Genomic DNA, 21891 nt, shown 5'->3' on the forward strand with positions numbered 1-21891 from the left:
TCGTATCACACATAAAACTTATCTTCATAATCTTAACCCAAAATAAACTAAATACGTCAAATTTAAATCTTCATAACCTATTTTTTTTACAAGAAAAAAAACCTATATACCCATCTTTAAACCAAAATATACTTATTTCTTCTCTAACCTAATTTAATTTACAAAATCAAAACACAATTTCTCAAGTATGTTTCAAATAACACCAATAAAATGTTAATTAAGTGAATATTGTATTTAACTCGTATGATTGTTTCTAGTTAAAAAAATTATTTAAAATATTAAAATTACTAGAAAATAATGAACAAACTTCTTACGTTAATGTATTATGGTAACATTACATGTCTCATCTGTGGCTATCTAATAATCTACTACTAGGGGTGTAAACGAGCCGAGTCAAGCCAAGTATCATCCTAAACGAGCCTGACTCGGTTAAGCATTAGATGAGTTCGAGTCGAGTCACGAGTCGACCGAGTCAGGAAAATTCGGCTCGTGTCGGCTCGTTTAACGCGAGCTCAAATTGGCTCGATTACGGCTCGTTTGACCCCTTTTTAATATAACTTACAGATCTTGTTTTACACAAATCAGATCCAATTTTTGATAAATTTGCATCTAAATCAACATAAATCACATCCAAATCAACATAAACAACGTATTACACAACAAATTATACAATCCAAGACAAAAAAAAAAAAAAACAAAACAAAAATGTCCATCAAAATACATCAAAATTATCATCAAAACGGCATAGAACTCAAACTTCCGGAAGTTGAATCTCCAATGGTTTCTGTGTTTGTGGGTGGCTTGGTGTGATAATCGGGAAATTGTTTTTGGGGTTTCTTGTTTTAGGGTTCTTGATTTGGGGGAGAATGAATTTACGCGATTTGATTTTGGGTTAATTGGGGTTATTTGGTTAAGGGTTAATTTGTGATTTTTTAAACCTTTTAGTCTTTTACATGTCAAATTACAAGGAAACCCAAAAACTTGTGTTATGCGCAAAAAAACCCTAAACGAGCCACTATTGGCTCGCGAGCCGAATCGAGCCGAGTCGGGGTAGACTCGAACTCGGCTCGATAACTTACTCAAGTCGAATTCGAGCCGAGTTCGAGTATTTAACGAATCAAGCCGAGCCGACTTGCGAGCGGCTCGGCTTGACTGACAGCCCTATCTACTACAGCTATTTTCTCATACAAAATGGTTCCTAACACACAAGGCGACATGCCCATTCATAAATTGGGTAGAACAACTAATTTCCATGTATAAACCAAAATAAGGATATAAAAAAGTATTGTTCAGATCATATATCATTGAATTATAGCTCAATTGTCACCAAGACGGAGTCTTTGTAAGTAATTATCAAATAGGAAGAAAAAACTTCTGATAACTAATTAAAGTCCGATCTATCATTGATTAATATGTCACAGTAAGCACATTCCAGCTACTGCAAATGTATTCACCTAGCTGTTTGTAATCTCTGGCTTTGCTGTGCATTCATGTTCTTAAAATGAGGCTGAGCGGGTGAGCTTTGGCTTGGCTATCTTCTTGTCCTCCTCAAGAGAAATCATGAGAAGATTGGAAGGGTTCTCAACCATCATTTTTGCAACCAAATACCCAGCAATGCTCCATGTCTGATATTTTCTTGCCTGCTTCCCAACATAACGTCCAGTCTTACCATCATAGTACTCAGGCCAACCATCTTTAGAGAGCCGCTGTTCCACCAGCTCTATTGCTCGTTTTGCAATTTGAGGCCTTCCGGTCTTAATGGATGCTGCAGCAAGTAGCCACAAGAGAACTACAAAAAGAAACCATACGGTCACACGTTAAGCGGTTAACATGATTGACAACATAGACTGAGTTTTAATCGGGAAACTGACTGAATGAATACAAAATACAAAGCATTAAACATAAGCACAAAAAAGAAAAAGGCGCTAAATTTCAGAAACACAGGTAAAAGCGTCATATATTCATTAGTAGCTAATAAAATAAACAAAGTAGGAATATCACAATATGAGTTGTGTGTTCATGACACTTACCTGGCCAAGATCCACCATTATGGTAACTCCAGCGTGTGTTCTTTGGATCATATCCAGTGCCAATCCTCCATTCATGTCCCTCCAAGGCTGGGTAAGAGATCTTCAAAGGCATCTCTCCTATCAAGTCCTCCCAGCGCTCCTCAATCAAATCCATAATGGCTGTTGCCTGCGCAGGCGTGGCAAGAGAACTCAAAATGGCAATGCAGTTCCCTCCTAAGAACCACCGGAAGTCCATGCGAGCTGGGCTAACATTGCCAATCAAATATCCTCCTCTCAAGGGCATGAAATCAAAAACCCAGTCGGGGATAGAATCCGGGATGACATTAAACTTGTTAACAGCTGTGTGGGAGTACTCCTCAGTCTTATAACGGTATATGTTATTTAACTGAGTAAAATCAAGCCAATAGTATTTCTGGATGTGATAGCTGAGAGCTGTGATCCTCTTATCAATTCGTTCTATCAATTCCTTGCCGTCACGCTCTGGTTTTAACATTTGTCTGGCACACCTCAGTGCAAAATAGAAGAGAGCCTGGATCTCAATTGGATACCCATATATTCCCTGTCATAAAAACAAGCCAAATTTTCAATCCAGTTGAACAAAAAGACTTAAGTATGCCAGCTATCAACTTCACAGAGGGTCCCCATTAGGCAATCAGCAGGCGTTCAGCTCGAACATAGTACTGTATATGGATGTCTTTCAATTAGCTGATAAATTTGAACCATATAAAAGCCAGCTGTCATTGTTTATCAGGAAAATATAACAAGCTGCACTCAACGTTCCAATCATATATATTAAAGGGACAGATAAACTGATAAAGATGGCTCCAAAAGAGAGGAGCTGCAACCCATGCTAACTCTCTTGTTCAACAACTTCAGGCAGCACCAAAGAAATAGGATTCGGCTGACATTGGCTCAAAACAGCAAACTCAAGGACTAAAAATATTTGAACAATTAGCAATTTTTTATTTTTTACACGCATCTTTTTTAACTCCATATTCTTGCGAGACAATATAACTAAAAAGACTCACCATTCTCCGGTCAATCATGCTACATCCATCTGCACACAAAAGTGTAGGGAACGTGTCAAAGCCATCTGAGAGACAAAGGTTGAGAATCAACTTCATTCCTCTCTGCACCTCAGGCCGTTCTGCTAGTGTATAATCACCAGTGCACTTGGTATATGACCTTAGCAGTATAATCCACCAAAAGCCAGAATCCACAGGCGCTACTCTTCCTATGGCACTGCCACCAAAATCCGCAATCAAGGTCTCCTTTTGCTGATGCGAGTTAGAGAGTACCTTAAAACTTGCGGGCATCACACCTTCTCCAAGGGTAAAGTTATCAATCCTTTTCTCCCAACCTTGGAGGTGAAGGGTCTTCAATAGGAAGTTCTTTACAATCTCAGGTTCTGCAGGATCCCTCATCAGGCAAGCTAAGCCAGTTGGAACAAAATCTCTCACAAAAACCTGAACATGTATAGGAATAGGAATAGATTATTACCATTGATTGGCAGAGTTTAATCAAAACGTTAAATAGATAAAAAAACAGTTGCTCAAACGGCCGTAATTAGACACATATCTAACCATCAAGTATGGGAAGAATTTTTTTAGAAGAGAAAAAGGCAATTTATAAGTGTTTCCTGATCATATTTAAATATTAAGATCTAACACAGATCTAGAATTACAAATCACAATGACATATATGATTTTTTTCATGAGAAAATCGACAATAATCAAAGGAAACTTATAAATAAAGTTGTACCAAATTAAATACAAATCAAAACCAACAATCATGTAATTTGTGTTTGTAGTTTGGTATATAGATAGAAGTCTGATTTAGAAAAGAAAAAAAAGGTAGAAAAACGTCTAATAATGAACTCGTAACATGCTTTTATAGGTTTAATTTGTACAATATTTTCTAAAAAATACTCTTAATCACACCTTCATATAGGATGAACGGAAAGAAATATATTGAAAACACAAGTAAATTAACCTGATTGTAGTTCAAAGCCTCGGCCATAGGATCCATTGCAGCGAATGTCCCCACAGGCTTTCCTTTGAAGTAGACGTAAGATTTCTTCAGTCTCTCCCATGCCTCTTCCATCATCGCGGCACCATTATTCTCTCCACCACCACCGTTCGATCTCATCACATAATCATATATTTCAAGGCTCGTGCCAACACTCGGACACGGCTTTAACGACATTGCCTTTGGCAGATTCACGTTATCGGACATGTTCTCGTTGCTCTGCAATCTCACCATCTTCTGCACCTTCTCTGGCTTCACTATCTCTCCGGATTCAGAGCTATCTTTCTTTATAGATTCCCCATCTTCCAAAGATTCTGAATCATTTTCTTTAGGTTCTACAGTGCATTTTGAAGTTTCAATGACTATAAAATCCGTCGAAGATTTCTCAGAAATCGTAAAGTCCACTGAAGTGACTTCCGATAGATCATCCGTTGTAGAGTCAAAAATCGATGAGTCCTCCGTGCTTCCAGGTGAAGACGCCACTAATTTAGGTTCGTTGTCAGACAAACTCTTTTTTTCTGGACAATCTCCGTCAACAGCTGAGAAAGAGTTCGTCAGTGCCGGTGGAGGAGCAGCCTCTGCTTCCTTTGCATCATTTAAGAAATCTCGTTGCATCTTCGACATTCTAAATTAGTAGTAGGAGATTACCTTCGAAGTTTTTATTGGTGTTTGGCTGTAGAGAGAGGGAGAGAGAGACAATTTCAGGTACCCGATAGAGGGAGTGACTGAGTCACTCACTCAACTTGAGAGAAATAGAAAGTACGAAGTGTGTGTTTTCTGTTTTGGCGGTTTGAAGGAGAATTCAAGAAGGCAGTCCAAATTTTAGGTCTCGTTTTTTTATTAATTACAATGTTACCATTAGGCCCATTAGATAGTTTTTTTGGGTTGGTCATTGGTGAAAAAGTTTGGTAAAGTCTTAAAGATCCTATGAGTGATATTATGGTAATTTACTAGGGATATTAACAGCTAGCGATCGTTTAGTTACCGAGGCGGGAAATGAAGGATGGATGCCAATGCCATTGTGCGCCAGCTGCCAGCTAAGCACACAATACAGCTGCAAGCGTTGTCTTAACACGTGTCCCCCGAGAGCTAATATTAGTTTATGGGGGTGAGACTGAAACATGAAAAATAGATATATCTTTTAAGTATGAAAGTCTGTGCTGAAATTAAAATCTGTTCAACTTATTTGTCAGGGAAGACGATCGTGATCTCCAGTCAACACAAGTACTCGGAAAATTATATTCATATAGTCTACGGCTAAGTTGAAAAAGAGCCAATATTACTGATGTTTGATAGCTAATTATATAATATTCTTTGTTCCAACAAAATGTAATAACAATGAAGCTAAACGGTTATAAGAGTTTGAACAGATTCTACAAAATGTTTGTAACGTAAATGCAAGTCTAAACCCATAGCATTCCACTTTTTTTGTTTTTCTTTTACAGCTCCACTTATGTAACCCTTGCGAAGAAAAAGCAACAGACGTAAACGAGTGCCACAATATGAATCTATGTTTTATTTATACAAGAAAAAGTGTATAATACCGTAATATTCATATTATTAACTAATAAATTTATACCATTTTCTTTTTCTTTTTCACTTATATTTATTTCAAATATAGTTAATAATTAGTATATAAAAATTCTGCTACATGAATGCATTGATCTGTAGTATTAAGTTTAACAATGTCAATATGGTATTAATATTATAGACTCAGTGGCGGATCCAATTAATGACTTGTGGGGGCCTAGAGTCCCCACTCAACTTTTGAAAAAAGTCCATATCTTATATTTATCTAAATTTTACACTTATAGAATTATGAGATTTTGGGAACAGCTCCCACAGTTAGTTTAGATTTTATTTTTGTAAAACCCTATTTTTAATCCAAGTATATATATTTCATATTTTTTGTGATTTTTATTTTTATGCAAGAGGATTTGTTAGTTTTTAAAAGTTTTATTAGGAGTGAAAATGAAAGGAATAAGAACTGTTGGGTTTGCATTTAACTGAGGGGAGAAATCTGAGCATTTTTACATCAGAAAGCTAATTGGCGAGAATAAGAGAATCTTGGAGCAGTTTCATAATTCAAAGAAGTTGTTTTATATATAAATTGGATTGTTTGTCAAAAATGAAGAAAAAAAGAGAAAAGCCCGTAAAGAAGAAAGAAAGAAGAAGCAAAGGAAAAGGAAATGAGTTTGGTCAGTTTTATCTATTTGATTTTTCTGCACTTGAGTTGATAGCATTTGAGAACCAGATTAAGATTTATGTTATTGACATACGTTCTTGTGATAAATTTGCTGAGTTACAAGGAATTGATGATTTGGTTAAGAATTTAGTTCGGTTTAAAAAAGAAATTTTGCATACGTTGGTGTATAAGCTTGTGAAAGTTGCATTAGTTTTATCAGTTGTGACTGCGACTGTTGAAAGAGTTTTTCTACAATGAATCTTGTGAAAAATCGATAATGCAATCGAATGGGAGATCAATGGATGAATGATTGCTTAGTCATCTATATTGAAAAAAAATGTATCTGATACAATTGACATGAGATGATTATCCAACGTTTTCATAGTAGGAAAACTAGTCAAATACAATTATCGAAAAATTGTTCTACTTTTACAAAAATTGTGTTTTTTGAAGATATTTTTTTATATTTTATAACTTTTTATTGAAACTCATTGTAATTAAAAAAAAAAAAGTGTAGTTATGATTGGTTTTAATTTTTTTTTTTGGTTTATATTTCACCCCATTGAGGGAAATTCCTAGATCCGTTACTGTATAAACTCTCTTTTTTGTTTGAGTAAGAGGTAATTTTATAAAAGAATAAAGAATGAAAACTAAGAAGGGCGAAGGCCCCGAGCACTACGGCTCGCGCACAAAAGCACACAAAGCGTAGAGTCTCAAAGAAAACAAGAAAAACTATAGGATGAAACTTCCTTTACAAAGCATTCAAGCAGCCCACGCCCAAAGCACAACCCAGAGGCAAGGGGTGCCTAACCAAAACAACCAGAAAGGGACAAAAGCAGGACCAGCAGCACTGATCTAGACTTTCTATTTACACAATGTCTATTTAAAGAAATGACTTGGCGTTCTTTATAACGTATATTTATGAACATTTTCCAGAGCTATAAGACAATCAAATGTTTAATTTTACTTTAATCTCCTTCCTTTGGATTGAAAATAATCTAGGAGGGCATGAAAATCTTGTTTAGAGTTAAATTTTACTTTTTATCCGAATTTTAAATAATAAATAATAAATTTTTATGATTTATCTTTCCTATTAAGTTTTTTTCTTGAAAAAACATATTTTCTTTTATAAAATTTTAAAGAGTCTATTAGATTTAAATAAAAATTTTGTTCTTTATATTTAAAAATCAATGAAGACGTATGCTCTTTAAGATAAAGAACATCATTAGAGATGCTCTTAATAGGAGAGATAATCAATAATAAAATATATAAAAATTTGTAATTTATTAAATAAAATTGAGATAGAAAGTAAGATTTGACTCTCTAAATATAGAGAATAAAACTTACTTTTTAATTTATATTTAAAAAATAAATAGTCTATTAAATTTTTATTTTTATTGACAAATGATCTATCATCTTTATAATAAAGAATCTTTTAAAGATGTTCTTGGTGTAATATAAAGATGGTGAATCATTTGAATCATAGTTAATTTATTTGTCTGTATCAGATAAGATGGTGGATCATTTGAGATTTTTTTTTTTTGGCTGGGAATATCTATTAGATGAAATAATATTATATTTTCTAAATTCACGTAGTTTTTTATTTACACGTGTCAGATTGATGAGTAGAAACGGAAATTCCTTTAAAAAGGTGTAACCAACGTCCAGCAGGACCAGCACCACTGCACCAGCCGAGATAAGGGGGTAATAGAGTTAGGAAAACATTTGTGGGCCACTCACAGTAGCAGAGGAACTGGAGTAACATTACTGAGGAAGCAAAGACGAAAGGCTAAAAGGAGCGTCAAGTTGGTGAAGGAAGTTGAGAATATTAAGAAAAGATGGGAACATAAATTGAAGAAAGTTGAGACTATTAAGAAAAGATGGGAACGTAAATTGAAGGAAGAAAGAAGATAAAAATCTTCTTCTCTCCTCAATAATATATACATACAGCTCACTCATTAAAGCCCATATATCATCAATGGATTTCGTATCTTTGTTCGTCCCCTTTTTCTTTTTAAAAATAGTTATCAAATTAAAGTACTCAAATTCTTTGATCATGAGACGTTTCTTCCAAGCAACTTTCCACCACCATCACCATCACCACAATCATCATCATCAAACTTAACCCACCTTCTCATCTTTATTTCTTCTAATTTTTCTTTTTTCGTGTGTGCGTCTGATTTAAATTCTGAAAAAATTAGTTTCTGGCTATCCATTTGGCAACAATGCCGGGTCTAGTCTCTGTGAAAACCCCACCCTTTATGCCGTCGCCAAAAATTCTCTTAGCCGAAACCCGAAGCGTAACAACTGACAGCCATCGAACACCATCTCCACTCATAAAGCAAGCTCCATCCCCTTCACCGTCCAACTCTCGCGCAAAATCCACAATAAAGACCCCGGAAAAAGTCACTATCGATGAAGCATCTCTAGACAACCCGGATCTGGGTCCCTTTTTACTCAAGTTGGCCCGAGACACAATTTCTTCCGGTGATAACCCGAACAAGGCCTTGGATTATGCAATTCGAGCGTCCAAATCATTTGAGAGGTTTTCGGGTCAGGGTCAGGGCCTGGAGCTGGTTATGAGCTTGCACGTATTAGCGGCAATTTATTGCAGTTTGGGAAGGTTTGAGGAGGCGGTTCCGGTTTTAGAGCGGTCGATTGAGGTTTCGGATGCTGGAAATGGGTCGGATCATGCTCTGGCCAAGTTTGCGGGATATATGCAGCTGGGGGACACGTATTCGTCAATGGGTTTGTTGGACAGATCCGTTTGGTGTTACGAGTCGGGTTTAAAGATCCAGATTGAGGCTCTCGGTGATTCGGATCCAAGAGTTGCTGAAACTTGTAGGTAAGCTTTGTATGTCAAAACTCAAGGGTTGATTGTCTTTCCCATTGGGTTAAGATTAACGACTCGTGGTGCATGTTAGTTTATTAGTTGGCGGGAGGCTAACTTGTACTGTTTTGAAATGGTCTTATTGTATGGTTGGACATTTATCAGCCCACTCTAGCCCGTTACGTTACGGGGCTTGTGGGCTCTCATGTTTCATGAACAATCAGCATACATAAACTTCTCTTATTCATGCCTCCCCTATTCATTGTACGTGCCCACATTTAACACTGCTTGAAGGTGTGTTAAAAAACTTATATATCTATTAACTAAATAATGTTAACGGATAATGAAGAGCGTATTTAAGTTTTTTCCATCGTATGATGATATAACTGTCAATGATTTCTATTGTGTTAAATCTAGTGTTTGATTTATTGGACGGGTATTCAAAAAATAATTGTTTTCTCATATGTGACTGTAATTATGTTTACCCATGGAGAAGGTAGCTTTTGATTACTTATAAATGTTTTCTCATCTAATTAGTATATTCAAATAATACTAATGGTGGAACTTGCTTATCACTTGTTTCTTCCCGGAGGAAGTATTTAAGATATATTAAGAGTGAAATTTCTTACTTTCCCTTTGGGAACCCACACCAAGTATTCTAATTTCTAATATTCTTACAATTTTTTTCATCCACATTTTCTTATTGTGTTTGAAACATTTCGTCATAGATCATTTATAATTGTTTGAGACCTATAGTTGTAGACCTTCAAGCATAGTTTAACTTTCTTATAATTTAATATGGAAACAACAGGTACTTAGCTGAGGCCCATGTACAAGCAATGCAATTTGATGAGGCACAAAACCTATGTAAGAAGATCCTTGAAATCCACAAGGAGCACAGTCCACCAGCCTCTCTTGAAGAAGCAGCTGATCGCCGGCTTATGGCTCTTGTCTGCGAGGCAAAGGGAGATTATGAATCTGCCCTCGAGCACCTTGTTCTGGCTAGCATGGTAATGATAGCTAAAGGTCAAGAGAATGAGGTTGCTTCCATCGATGTTAGCATTGGCAGTATTTATATTTCTCTTTGCCGCTTCGATGAGGCCATTTTTTCCTATCAGAAGGCACTTACAGTCTTCAAAGCTACTAGGGGTGAGAATCACCTTTCTGTAGCATCAGTTTTTATTCGCCTTGCAGATCTATACTACAAGATTGGCAAACTAAGGGAGTCCAAATCCTACTGTGAGAATGCCTTGAGAATATACGCAAAACCAGAGCCTGGAGCTGCTTCTGAGGATATTGCCAATGGTTTGACAGAAATCTCAGCAATCTATGAAGCCTTGAATGAGCATGAGGAGGCATTGAAGCTCTTGAAGAAGGCTATGAAATTATTGGGAGACGCCCCTGGGCATCGTAACACAATTGCAGGAATAGAAGCGCAGATGGGCGTGATGTTCTATATGCTTGGGAGGTATGGGGAGGCTCATTGCTCTTTTGAGAGTGCTGGAGTGAAGCTTCGAGCAAGTGGGGAGAGTAAATCAGCATTCTTTGGAATCGTTTTGAACCAGATGGGATTGGCTTGTCTGCAGTTGTACAGGATAAATGAGGCCACTGAGCTGTTTGAAGAGGCAAGGGGGGTATTAGAGCAGGAATGTGGTTCATATCACTTGGACACTCTTGGAGTATACAGCAACCTTGCAGCGACTTATGATGCCTTGGGAAGGTGAGCACACTTAGAATTTCTTTCCAAGTTTTTGTTTAGTTCTTTAACCAGTTTTTTTTTTTTTTTGCTAGTTATATTCTCTGCTCTTGCCACTTGTTTGGTTTGCCATTAAATATTAACAGATAGTTCATATAATAACTCATTGGGAACTCAAGTGAATTTAGATCAAGAATAAAATCCATTTCCGTCTTTCATAAGGTTTCACAGATGGAATTTGTATTTTTAAGCCCACAATAGATTTCAATTAAAACCTTTTTAATATACTAATAAACTATTCCTGTTTGTGTACGAAATATATATACATAAAGGTGATAATAATTCAACGACTTCTACTCTTGGTGTTATATATTGTTAATGAACCCTGTTTTTTAGGGAGAAAGATCAGGTTAGCCATTTGGGAACAGCGATTGTTTCCTGCCTTTCTGTTACGGCATGCAATTGGATGGAGTCCATATCTCCTTATCTTGACATGAAGACTATGGAACATATTAGGTGTCATTATTCAAGGCTTAATTGCCTGCATAGGTTTCTGTGGGTGCAGAGCTGTATATACTATATACACATGTGCTAATGTCTAGTGTTTTTGATTAATTTCCTAGGTAGGCATTAGTGTAGTTAATTGCTTTGCTGAACACAGAAGTGTGTTAATTATGACAGGGTAGAAGATGCAATTGAGATATTGGAGTACATCCTTAAGGTGAGAGAAGAAAAGCTTGGAACGGCAAACCCAGATGTAGAGGACGAAAAGAGAAGGCTTGCTGAACTCTTGAAAGAATCAGGAAGGTCTCGAAACAGGAAAGGAAAATCACTTGAAAATCTTCTTGATTCCAACTCACGTAGGAAGAAGAAGGACGTTACAAAGAGACGGTCTGGATTTAGTTTTAAAAGTTAAAACTCCCACTAAGACAATCTCTTACTTGTTCTTGCTTCTTAGCAGAATCCACTTTTCATAATACAGGGGATTGAGTAAAGATAAGGTTTTGAAATTGGTGGATCTTTCACGTGTCTCTGGATCCCAATCTCCTTTTTTTTTTTTTTCTTTTTTTTTTCCTGTGTTTCTCTCATCTCTTTTGCGTTTATAATATTTGCTTCTTTCTATGAATATTAGCGCTGTCATTTTGAAGCTGTTTATCAAAAAGGAAAGCTGAGATGCGCTGTCATTTATTCTTTCTGACTTAAAACAGTTAAACAGATAATATCCTAAGACCTATTACCTTTAGCCCCGTTCGACTCTTAGCTGCTTGAATTTTCGTGTAAAATCCACCTTTCTGTAAGAAGCAAAACAAGAAATGCACGTACAAGATTCAACGAGAAAAAAAAAAAAGGTTATTTAGACGGATTCAATTCCTCTGCTTATAAGTCCACTGGAACACAGATTTTATACGCAGTGTCGGCAGTGATACAAGGGTTGACTATCAAAGTTTTAACCCATGTGGATATGTTAATTTAGATGATCGATACATTATTGTCACTTGGAGAAAATGGCCTGTTAATATGTTATTCTGCTAGGCTCAAAACAAGTCAATTGGAAATTTCATCATAGCTTGTAGTCTTTTTTCAGTCCAAACCCTTGTAGGGGACAATGAGGAGCAAAAACCACGTGTGAGTTTAATATGATAACCACGTAATATTTTTCTACACCAAGGAACAATAAGTTGAAAATATTAACCATCACAGAAAACGTGGAAACAAAGAAAACAAGCAGGATTTTATGCAACTGCAAATTAATGGGTTCCAATCTCGAAGATTTTGTTAAGAAAATGATTTTTCCAACTTAGAAAATTTAGTGTTGTCATATCTGGATAAATTGGTAACAATATTTGTAATATAGAATAAAGACGAAGTTGGATTACACCTAAACCTAATGGGATTTTTCCTTGGTGGTGATAGTGACTAACTTCAGCATCAACGACTTGTTCGGGGAAAAAACCACAATAGTTTACTACTGTTAGGTCTACTGCCCTAACAGTAAGCTAGCTCAATTTTCAACACATCATCATCCTAAAACTGTCCACAAGTGCGTCTCCCCCACTTACTTGCACTTGAAGTTTTGAATTTAAGTCCCCCATAAACAAGCTATATACTTACCTGTTTCTTGGCAACTTCGCTTTTCTTTCTGTTATATATACTTGGATTATTTATTCCCCAAACCACCATAGTCCTTAAAAAATGGGTTCTGAAAAGGTGTCAAGAACCAGGACTCATCAACCTTGTGCTGCTTGTAAGATGCTACGTCGGAGATGTGACAACAATTGCATACTTGCACCATATTTTCCAATCGATGAGATAGAAAACTTTGCCTGTGTGCATAGAGTTTTTGGAGCTAGCAATGTCATTAAAATGATTCAGGTGGGGAAGATTCACAAATGGATCTAAACTTTTCATTAAGCTCATGTTGGGTTAGGAATAAGCGGTCTCACGGTAGTTCATATTCATTTAATTTTTACATATCCAGGATTAATTGTTGATGATATTACTGTTTCATTCATCTGCTTAGTATCAACAAGTAAAACCATGCCATCTTCTTAATTATACCATAATTGAAAACCCCCTACAGGTTTGTCCGGGTAAGAGTTCTAAGATCGATCTTGGTGTTTTGTTATGATAACAGATGGCTGAGGAGACGAAGAGGGAGGATGCTGTCAAAGCAATAGTTTATGAAGCAACAGCAAGGCTCAGAGACCCTGTTTATGGCAGTGCTGGGACTACTTTTCACTTGCATAAGATGGTTCAGGATCTGAAATTTGAGTTGGAATCAATACAAAGTCGAGTTATGGCGTTGCAAGAACAAAGAAATCAGTTATTGGGTATTGTCATGAATGCTCATCACCAGGATCCTGTCTACCCCATAAATGACTCCATGTTTGATTGTGGGGATTTCTCATTAGATGATGGATCTCTAGCCTATGATCCTGTTAACTTTTCTATGGAGTGTGACTGGATTTTGTAAGGAGATTCTGATTCTCCCCGTTCAGTTATTCCTCAGCATAACTGGTTAGAGATTTTCTTTTAAAAAGGTAAAAAATATTTATTAAGAACTTTGTGAGAACGTAGCCATGGAAATATACTCTGGTTAAATGTGAAAGGAAATGTTATATAGTAGAATAAAAATTTGTAAGTTATAATTTGTACTTTTAAATCTATTAACTATTGACTCCTTTGATCAGTCTACCATACTTACAGCTTTCCTTATAATTAAGATGACTTTTTTCCTTAAATTTTGTTATATGCCTAACGGAAGACTTAGCTAACAAGGTTTTCTAGAATCCAGTTAGCAGAGCAGCCAGAGGTGTTTCTTCTAGATTGAAGGCTCTCTAGTCATTAGTTTTCTCCTCTTTTAACAAGTGTCAACAAATTCCACTTGGATCGTCATAAGAAAATTTTCCAGAGAAGCTTCATGGCTTTTTCTTCCCATAAACAAACGATCTATTCTAAACAAATTGGGACTTAATTCAAGCCTCCTTGACTAAGCGCAGTAGCAAAGTCTGGGGGTATATATCTTGATATTGGCACATTGGAATGAAAAAGGAGAAGAAAACATGAACTTTTCTTCTCAATCAATCAGCTGAAGAGACTTGAAGCCGCCCTTGCCTAATTATGTTCGTTAGTTTAGTTTTCAGTTCTTTATTTTATTGGACTTATATAATCTGCACATAGTAGAGTTACAGGCTTAAGATAGACATGAAAGATTACACGACCTTAAAATCATGGGTGCTATCTACTGATTCCTGATCAATAATGTGATCCACATGCTCTCATAATTTAGAGTAACACTAGCCTTATAAAGAGGCATACAAAGAGACAATCTCTGCCCTTAAAAGAAGGGAAAAAGAGAGAGAGAGAAGGGCAATCATGAATTTTAAGGGTAGGGATTCTCTCTTTGTATGACTCTTTGTATGCCTCTTTGTAAGGCTAGTGTTACTCCATAATTTATTGGATTTATATCTTGTTAATGCATGATTTGACACTAACGATTACGCACGTGCAAAGTGCTAAAAGACTTAAAAGATGATTGTGAGAGTGTTTATAGTATTGTGGTTATATTGCTTGTTAGTTATTGCATAAATAACAAGTTGATTTTATTAATTTTTAGAGTGGTTCGAATTAGGGGTGGAAAAAAAAACACGGAAACCGAACCGGACCAAAAATCCGATTTTTTTCGATTTCGGTTCGATTATTAAAAAAAACTAAAAATCCGGTTTGGTTTCGATTTTTGGCAAAATTAATTCTGGCTACCTGGAATCGGTTTTTTGAACCGAATTAAAAAAAAAAATTAAGTGGTTTACGTTTTTGATTTTGCAATCCCTAACAGTCTAACTTGTCTAACACCCAAACATTACTCACTCAGTACTCAGTAATACTCATTCTCACTGCTTCACTACTCACGCACGCCGCACATCGCAGCCCTACGGTACTCAGTCTACTCAAGTCACTACTCAGATTAGACCTCACTCACCTTAGTAACTCTCGCATTCTCTTAGTCTCAGTGACTCAATCTTTGTCTCTAACTGTCACTCTCATTCTCTGTCTCTCACTCTCTCTCGAACTCTCACTATCTCTCAGTTCTCATATCTCTGTTCTCACGCGGTCATGCCTTAGCCAGTAGCCACCCAAATTTCTCACGTTGCTTACGCCACCGATCTTTACTCAAACCGCCGATCTTTAGCTCAACAATCGGCAGTCACCAGTCACAGTCAGCCAGTCACCATTCTTCTTCCTTCACCAAGTCGCTGGCTCACTACCGTCGCCATCTGGGTTTCCCAGGTCCCTCACGCGTGCCTACTACGTGACCTCAGCTGTAGTCATCGTTGTCACTCTAGTCTCCACGTCATCGTCTATTTCTGGTGGGTGACCTCATCTCTCTCTCTCTCTCTCTCTCTCTCTTCTTCGGAAGCTAACTGTTATGAGGCTGTGATGAAGGTTTCAAGCTTTGAGTAGGACTCTTTGAGATCCGTTTATTGGCGGGGCAACCCAGAGACAGCTCCTTGTTGCAGCCATTGAACTCCTCAAGGCTTCACTTTCAGAGCTGAATCTGAGCCCCCATATATCTACAACTCATTTTGTATTTATTATTTTGCCTTCTGGTTTACTAAATTGAAATTGAAGCATTTGGTACTTAAAAGGGATGGAATTTCTGAAGTTTATGGGAGGCACTCTCTTTGGCTTTCTGAATCAAAATCCAAATTTTGAACCCTTGAAGCATAGTCAAGAGGGTTTTCTTTGGATTCTCTAGTTGAGAGAGAGTGGCATTTTGGTTTTAACTCAGGCACTTGCCGCTGTAAAATGGGTTTGCTGGAAATTTATAAGTGAATCAACATGTACATTTTTGTTAGAAGGCTATGAATATGAATACTTTTGAATTCTAGGAGACTCAAAAGTTTCTTGCTAGTTTAGTTAAGCTGAATCCTAAAGCTTCATGACACCAAATGGTAAAATTTCTCTTTCTTTATAAGAATTATAAATAATGTCAAAATAAGGAAGAAAAATGGTTAGTTGTAGACCAAATTTACATGTTGATCAAATGCTCTATTTTATCTGACACTATTCTGTGTCAGTGGATATTTCTTTTTGTTTGCTTGAATGTTTGTTCCACTTCTTGCATGAGGTAGTTGTGCACCATTTTGCAGCCAGTCTGTAGGTTGTTAGGACTCCCTTGCAAGACTGCCTGAAGCATGATCTTTGCCATACAGAGAACTCACATTAGTTGTTAGGTACTAATGTAGCTTCTGTTTTCATTATGCTGTTAGCATTAAAATTCTAGTAATTTATAGCTCAAGATTGATTAAACAATTTGCTTATATTTATCTGTAAATTTGTAACAAATGCCCGACCATCCATTATATGTGTACACTTGAGTATAGATTATTTATGTGTTTATTTTTTGTGAATTCTAGTTTTCAAATTGAAACGGTGCAATCCTATTGAAGGACTGAAAGAGGTATACGAGAAGCTGTCCTCTCCTGGGTAATTTAATTACTTCATTTTTAGTGTAATTGTATTTTATTTTGTTCATTATTTGTATTGATTTTTGTGTATAATTAATCATTTCAGGAATTCAAGTGAGGAAGTCCCAAGTACTGTTGATTTAAAGAAGGTTAGTGAGCTTTATTACATTGGTAATTTTGTGTACATGTTGAAATGTTAGTTATTTCCAATTCCAATTTTCGATTATATCTCTTTGACTGTTACAAGATTTCGATTCTTAGAATAATATAAATGCATGGTGCCTTAGACTATTGGGCATAGACTAACCACAAATAGTTAATGCATATTCCTTTTTTATGCTATTGTAGATATCTTCGACTAGTGACAACAACACACCCACTTTTGACAGTTCACATGACACTCAAGCACCTACACCAAGACCACCCATACCTTCAGGTCCCAAATGTGCAAAATCTACTATTAGTAGGAAGAATACATCTGAATTGTGGGATCACTTCACCAAAAATGAGTGCGAGAATAAGGATGATTTGACGGCAACATGTAACTATTGTGGGAATGTTCTTGCTTGTCCAAGTAAAAGTGGTGCAAGTTGTCTACGTAACCACTTAAGCAAGTGTAAAAAATATCCTTTGAATGTGGTGGACAAGAGACAAAAGACGTTATTCTTTCAACAAGCATCACGTGACCTCTCAAGTGAGGTTGCCTCCTCTACACAATCTTCATTGTTGTCATGGAAATTTGATCAAGATTTTATTAGAGAAACTATTGCCCAAATGATTATTATCGATGAGCTATCGTTTAATTTTGTGGAGCGTGAGGGGTTTCGCCGTGTGATGACTGCGGCACAGCCTAGGTTTCAAATGCCCTCCCATAAGACTGTGGACACAGATTGTTTCAAGATTTATATTGAAGAGAGTGAAAAGCTAAAGAAGTTTTTTAGTAAGTTTAATCACACAGTTTGTCTCACTACTGAGATATGGACAAGTTATCAGAACCTCAACTATATGTGTCTTACGGCTCACTTCATCGATGACAATTGACAACTACACAAAAGGATTTTAAACTTTTGTCCTATAAGTAGTCATAAAGGTTTAATCATTGGGAAGGCAGTGCAGAGATGATTGCTTGATTGGGGTATTTCTAAAGTATTCACAGTAATGGTCAACAATGTAAGTTATAATTATATGGGTATAAGTTATCTTAAGACTCGGTTATCAAGTTGGCAGGGAAATGTCTTGGGTGGTCAATTTCTTCACATGAGATGTTGTGCACACATACTAAGTTTGATTGTAAAAGATGGGTTAAAAGATATGGATGACTCCATATTTAGAATTCATGTTGCAGTGAGATATGTGAAGTCTTCTCCAGCAAGATTAATGAGATTTATGGAGTGTGTGGAGAAAGAAAAAATTGAAAGTAAGAGTCATTTGGTGCTTGATGTAGAAACAAGGTGGAACTCTACTTATTTGATGTTGGATACCGCAGTTAAATTCCAGAGAATATTTGAATTATTGGAAATAGAAGATAGTAAGTACAGAGATGAGCTTTCTAATGGGGACAGGTCAAAGGGTTTGCCTACATATAGTGATTGGGAATATGCCCCGTACTTGTTACCGTTTCTGAAAATTTTCTATGATGCTACCATACATGTGTCCTGCTCTTTTTATGTAACTAGTAATGAGTACATGCGACATATATATAGCATTGGGATGAAGATTTCAGAATGGTGTTATAGTCATGATCTTAGCTTAAGTTCTATGGCGGTAAGGATGAAGGGAAAATTTGACAAATATTGATAATATCAATATAGTGTTATTCATTGCGGTTGTTTTAGACCTTAAGGACAAGTTAGAATATGTTGATTGGGTGATTGGTGAGTCCTATAATGCTTTTACTGCTGATAAGTTAAAGAAAAAAGTGATGAAAATTGACATTGAAGATGACAATGACAAGACATTTGATCTCTTGAAATGGTGGAAGATGAATTCAACAAAATATCCAGTTCTCTCTTTGATGGCATGAGATGTATTGGCTATGCCCGTTTCAACTGTTACATTTGAGTCGGCTTTTAGTATAGGGATTTGATCCATTTCGTAGCTCCCTTACTACGAAAATGGTGGAAGTTTTTCTCTGCACACAAGATTGGATTCGGAGTACGAGTGCACCATTAGCCATTGAGGACACCTTGGATGAGTTAACGAAAATTGAGTCGGGTAAAATTTTTGCTTTACTTTCAATTAATTAATTATGTATGTGTTGGATTTGTTAATCATACTTTCAATGATTTAATTATGTGTTTATCTAACTTTTTGCAAAATTTCCATCTTTCAGAGTAGAAAGTACTCGTCCTTAACTAAATGATTGAAAGACAATCCAAATTTCCAATAACGAGGTATAATGGTATATACTATGACTTTATTTAGTTTCATTTGTTCTTTTATTTACGAATTTCTAGATTTGATTGGACAAACTTACAAAAAGAAAGAAATTTAAAATGGAAGCTACCTAACAAGTTGTGGAACTTTTTTGTTTTGACATTTGACATTTGACAATGGATTGGAATGTGCTTGGAGTTTGACGATTATTGCTTGCTTGGAGGCCTCTTTTGAAATCTTTTTGTGGATTTGTTATGTTTATATTTGTCTTTGTGAACTTTGTTTGTGTATTGCATTTCATTGTTTGATTTGGAAATGTGCTTGTTATGTACTTAGGTTTGTTTTGTGGAAATGTGTTTGTTAGGTTTCTTTTGTGGAAATGTGTTTGTTAGGTTCGTTTTGTGGAAATGTGTTTGCTAGTTTTAATCATGTGTTTGATTTGGATTTTGTGGAAATATGTTTCTTATTTTATTCATGTGTTTGATTTGTAATTTTAAATTATTAATATTTGATGTATCTTAAAATTATATGAATTCAAATTATTCAATTACAATAAATATAATTTTAATTCAAGTAAAAAAAAAAAAAAAACCTGGAAAAAAAAAGGGCCAAAGTGGAGTGTGACCGAATTGGGCCGAAAAATGCAGTCAATCATAAATCCTAATTAACCGGTTTTAAAATCGGTTAACCAAACCGAATTTTCGGTTCGGTTCAAAAAAAATTTGAAACCGAAAACCGGTTTGGTTTAAGCTACCAGTTAACTGGTTTTTTTCACCCATAGTTCGAATGCTATGAGCAAGTCTTACGTCCACTGTGTTTGTATTATATTTTGTTTTGTGATCGCTAATGAAGATTACAAAGAGAACAACCTCTCACATGATCTCTCAAGGTTACAAGTGGTCGGGATATCTTAAAAGAATGATAAGTCAGTCTTTTTCAAATAGTGCCTTTGTTGTAAAATAAGTTTCTGAATTTGAGAATCAATCTCGTTGTGAGGAGTAGAGTTGGCTATTTGTTGTATTCCCAACTTAAAGTAATAAGTGCTTTTATAAATTTTCTTTATTTGTTGAAGATCTTCTTTCCTTCTAATTTGTTTAGAGTTTTCATCTATATTCTTAAATTAAATGAAATTTTGATTGATAGGTGCATAAAATATCATCAGAGTTGGTTTAAGGATTGTCTTGCTATTTCTTGTTTGTCTTCATGCACATGGCGAACTCTGATCAGTGGAGTTGAATTCTGATTAGTGATGATGACGTCAGCATACGTTTTAGCCATAACATATCTAAAAAATATTTTTGTTTTTCTTTAATACCTTTTGCTTTCTGTAGCAAGGAAAGGGCTCACCAATATTTCTCGTTTTAATAAAACTTTCAAAATATTAGCCTTCCTTCATCACCTAATTACGATAGCATAGCCAAACTTAATGAAACTCTGACTGTTATTAAATAAAATATTGTTAAAAAAATATTTATTATTTACAGTTACTAATATAATAGTTATAAAATAATCAATTATTATATTAGTAACTGTAAATAATAAATATTTTTAATATAAAATAATAGAATTAATTATCAATAAAATAAGAAGAATACAATAAAATTAACAATACTAACAATTTGATCACGTATAGAAAATCCTTTAGAATAATAGGATGAGATCCGAAGAATACAACATTAGAAGAATGTCGAAGCCTATGTAACACACAGTTTCTTTAAAACAAATTTGCCTCCTTCACTTAGGTGTATACGAATTTAAGCAGCATCTGTTTCACAGGATACAACGACAGATGAATAGCAATAGAAACATCACTCTTCTATTCTAACGAACTGAATAAAACCTTAACTCTAATAAAAGAAAACCTTAAAAATTAGAAAGAAAATAACATATGGAAAGAGCTTTCATTTTTTTTTTATTTTTTTTTTTGTGTGTGTTTGAAATGAGAGGAATAACTCCTTTTTATATTACTCAAGATAGGACAAAACATTAAATTCCATCATTATTTTCCACATTTTCACTTTTCAATTCTTAAAACTTCCTTTATTAATCTACTAACCTTTCACCTTTCAAATTCTCAACTAACACCACCATTTTCATCCAATTTAATAAAATATTCCAACACTTACCATGATTGTGTAAAATTTATTAGTAGTTTCGTGTGAAATTTTATGAATCCGATTTCCAGTTTGTTTTAATCAATGATAAAAGCAGTTGTGGTTAATATATACTTATTTTTAAGTAATCATCCTAAATAATTGGATTGTTTTTAATAAATTAACAAAATTTATATTTATAATTAGCCAACCCGTAGTTTATAATTTTTGCATTTTAAAATTTTTATCAGGGAAACTCCCGCGTTAACATTAATGAGATATAATTATCATATAACGGCCATATTATGTAATTAATAAATTATATTAACTAATGTATGCATATATAAAATTAATTATATAAATTATTTTCTTATAATTGATATAATAATTTATTCTTTTTTTTTTAAATGAGTAGACAACGTATTCCCATTCGAGATTAGTAAAATCCCAAATTGATACCTTGGTTGTATTTATTATAGATTCTTACTATTAAACTAATACCCTTAGTGACTATTGAAGGTGGGTGGAAATGGTAAATGAGATCGATAATTAAAAGTATGAGTTTTTTTAGAAGAGGTTGTTGGGAGTCCAACGGTGGTTTGAGAAGTGATTTTGGACTTCCGGAAAAGCCAAAAACCATATTACTAACGTGGGCTGCTTTTTTTCTAACATGCACCCTTCTTT

General features: G+C 35.3%; 3 protein-coding genes across 3 annotated transcripts; 2 read left to right on the plus strand and 1 right to left on the minus strand.

Moving 5' to 3' along the window:
* Positions 1-1496: 1496 nt before the first annotated feature.
* LOC116111999 (probable alkaline/neutral invertase F) lies at positions 1497-4682 on the minus strand. Its single transcript, XM_031398172.1, has 4 exons — positions 4023-4682; positions 3059-3496; positions 2031-2589; positions 1497-1789 (listed from the first exon to the last, which is right to left on the minus strand). Exons 1-4 carry the CDS (start codon positions 4680-4682, stop codon positions 1497-1499), a joined length of 1950 nt encoding a protein of 649 aa, XP_031254032.1.
* A 3786-nt stretch (positions 4683-8468) lies between these two features.
* LOC116111975 (protein KINESIN LIGHT CHAIN-RELATED 1-like) lies at positions 8469-12045 on the plus strand. Its single transcript, XM_031398151.1, has 3 exons — positions 8469-9088; positions 9885-10793; positions 11451-12045. Exons 1-3 carry the CDS (start codon positions 8469-8471, stop codon positions 11683-11685), a joined length of 1764 nt encoding a protein of 587 aa, XP_031254011.1. The 3' UTR covers positions 11686-12045.
* An 810-nt stretch (positions 12046-12855) lies between these two features.
* LOC116111976 (LOB domain-containing protein 1-like) lies at positions 12856-13977 on the plus strand. Its single transcript, XM_031398152.1, has 2 exons — positions 12856-13142; positions 13405-13977. The coding sequence occupies exons 1-2, from the start codon at positions 12963-12965 to the stop codon at positions 13741-13743; spliced, it is 519 nt and encodes a 172-aa protein (XP_031254012.1). The 5' UTR covers positions 12856-12962; the 3' UTR covers positions 13744-13977.
* The last annotated feature ends 7914 nt before the right edge of the window (positions 13978-21891 follow it).

Source organism: Pistacia vera, unplaced genomic scaffold (genome assembly GCF_008641045.1).
Source record: "Pistacia vera cultivar Batoury unplaced genomic scaffold, PisVer_v2 Contig655, whole genome shotgun sequence".
NCBI classification, from domain to species: Eukaryota; Viridiplantae; Streptophyta; class Magnoliopsida; order Sapindales; family Anacardiaceae; genus Pistacia; species Pistacia vera.

Coding starts and splice junctions, on each gene's coding strand:
- LOC116111999 (XM_031398172.1), bottom strand. CDS start 4,682: ATGTCGAAGATGCAACGAGATTTCTTAAATGATGCAAAGGAAGCAGAG. Junction 2,590..3,058: donor GCATGATTGACCGGAGAATG/GTGAGTCTTTTT, acceptor TTTTTATGACAG/GGAATATATGGGTATCCAAT. Junction 1,790..2,030: donor TAATGGTGGATCTTGGCCAG/GTAAGTGTCATG, acceptor TTCTTTTTGTAG/TTCTCTTGTGGCTACTTGCT.
- LOC116111975 (XM_031398151.1), top strand. CDS start 8,469: ATGCCGGGTCTAGTCTCTGTGAAAACCCCACCCTTTATGCCGTCGCCA. Junction 9,089..9,884: donor AGAGTTGCTGAAACTTGTAG/GTAAGCTTTGTA, acceptor TGGAAACAACAG/GTACTTAGCTGAGGCCCATG. Junction 10,794..11,450: donor ACTTATGATGCCTTGGGAAG/GTGAGCACACTT, acceptor TAATTATGACAG/GGTAGAAGATGCAATTGAGA.
- LOC116111976 (XM_031398152.1), top strand. CDS start 12,963: ATGGGTTCTGAAAAGGTGTCAAGAACCAGGACTCATCAACCTTGTGCT. Junction 13,143..13,404: donor ATGTCATTAAAATGATTCAG/GTGGGGAAGATT, acceptor TTATGATAACAG/ATGGCTGAGGAGACGAAGAG.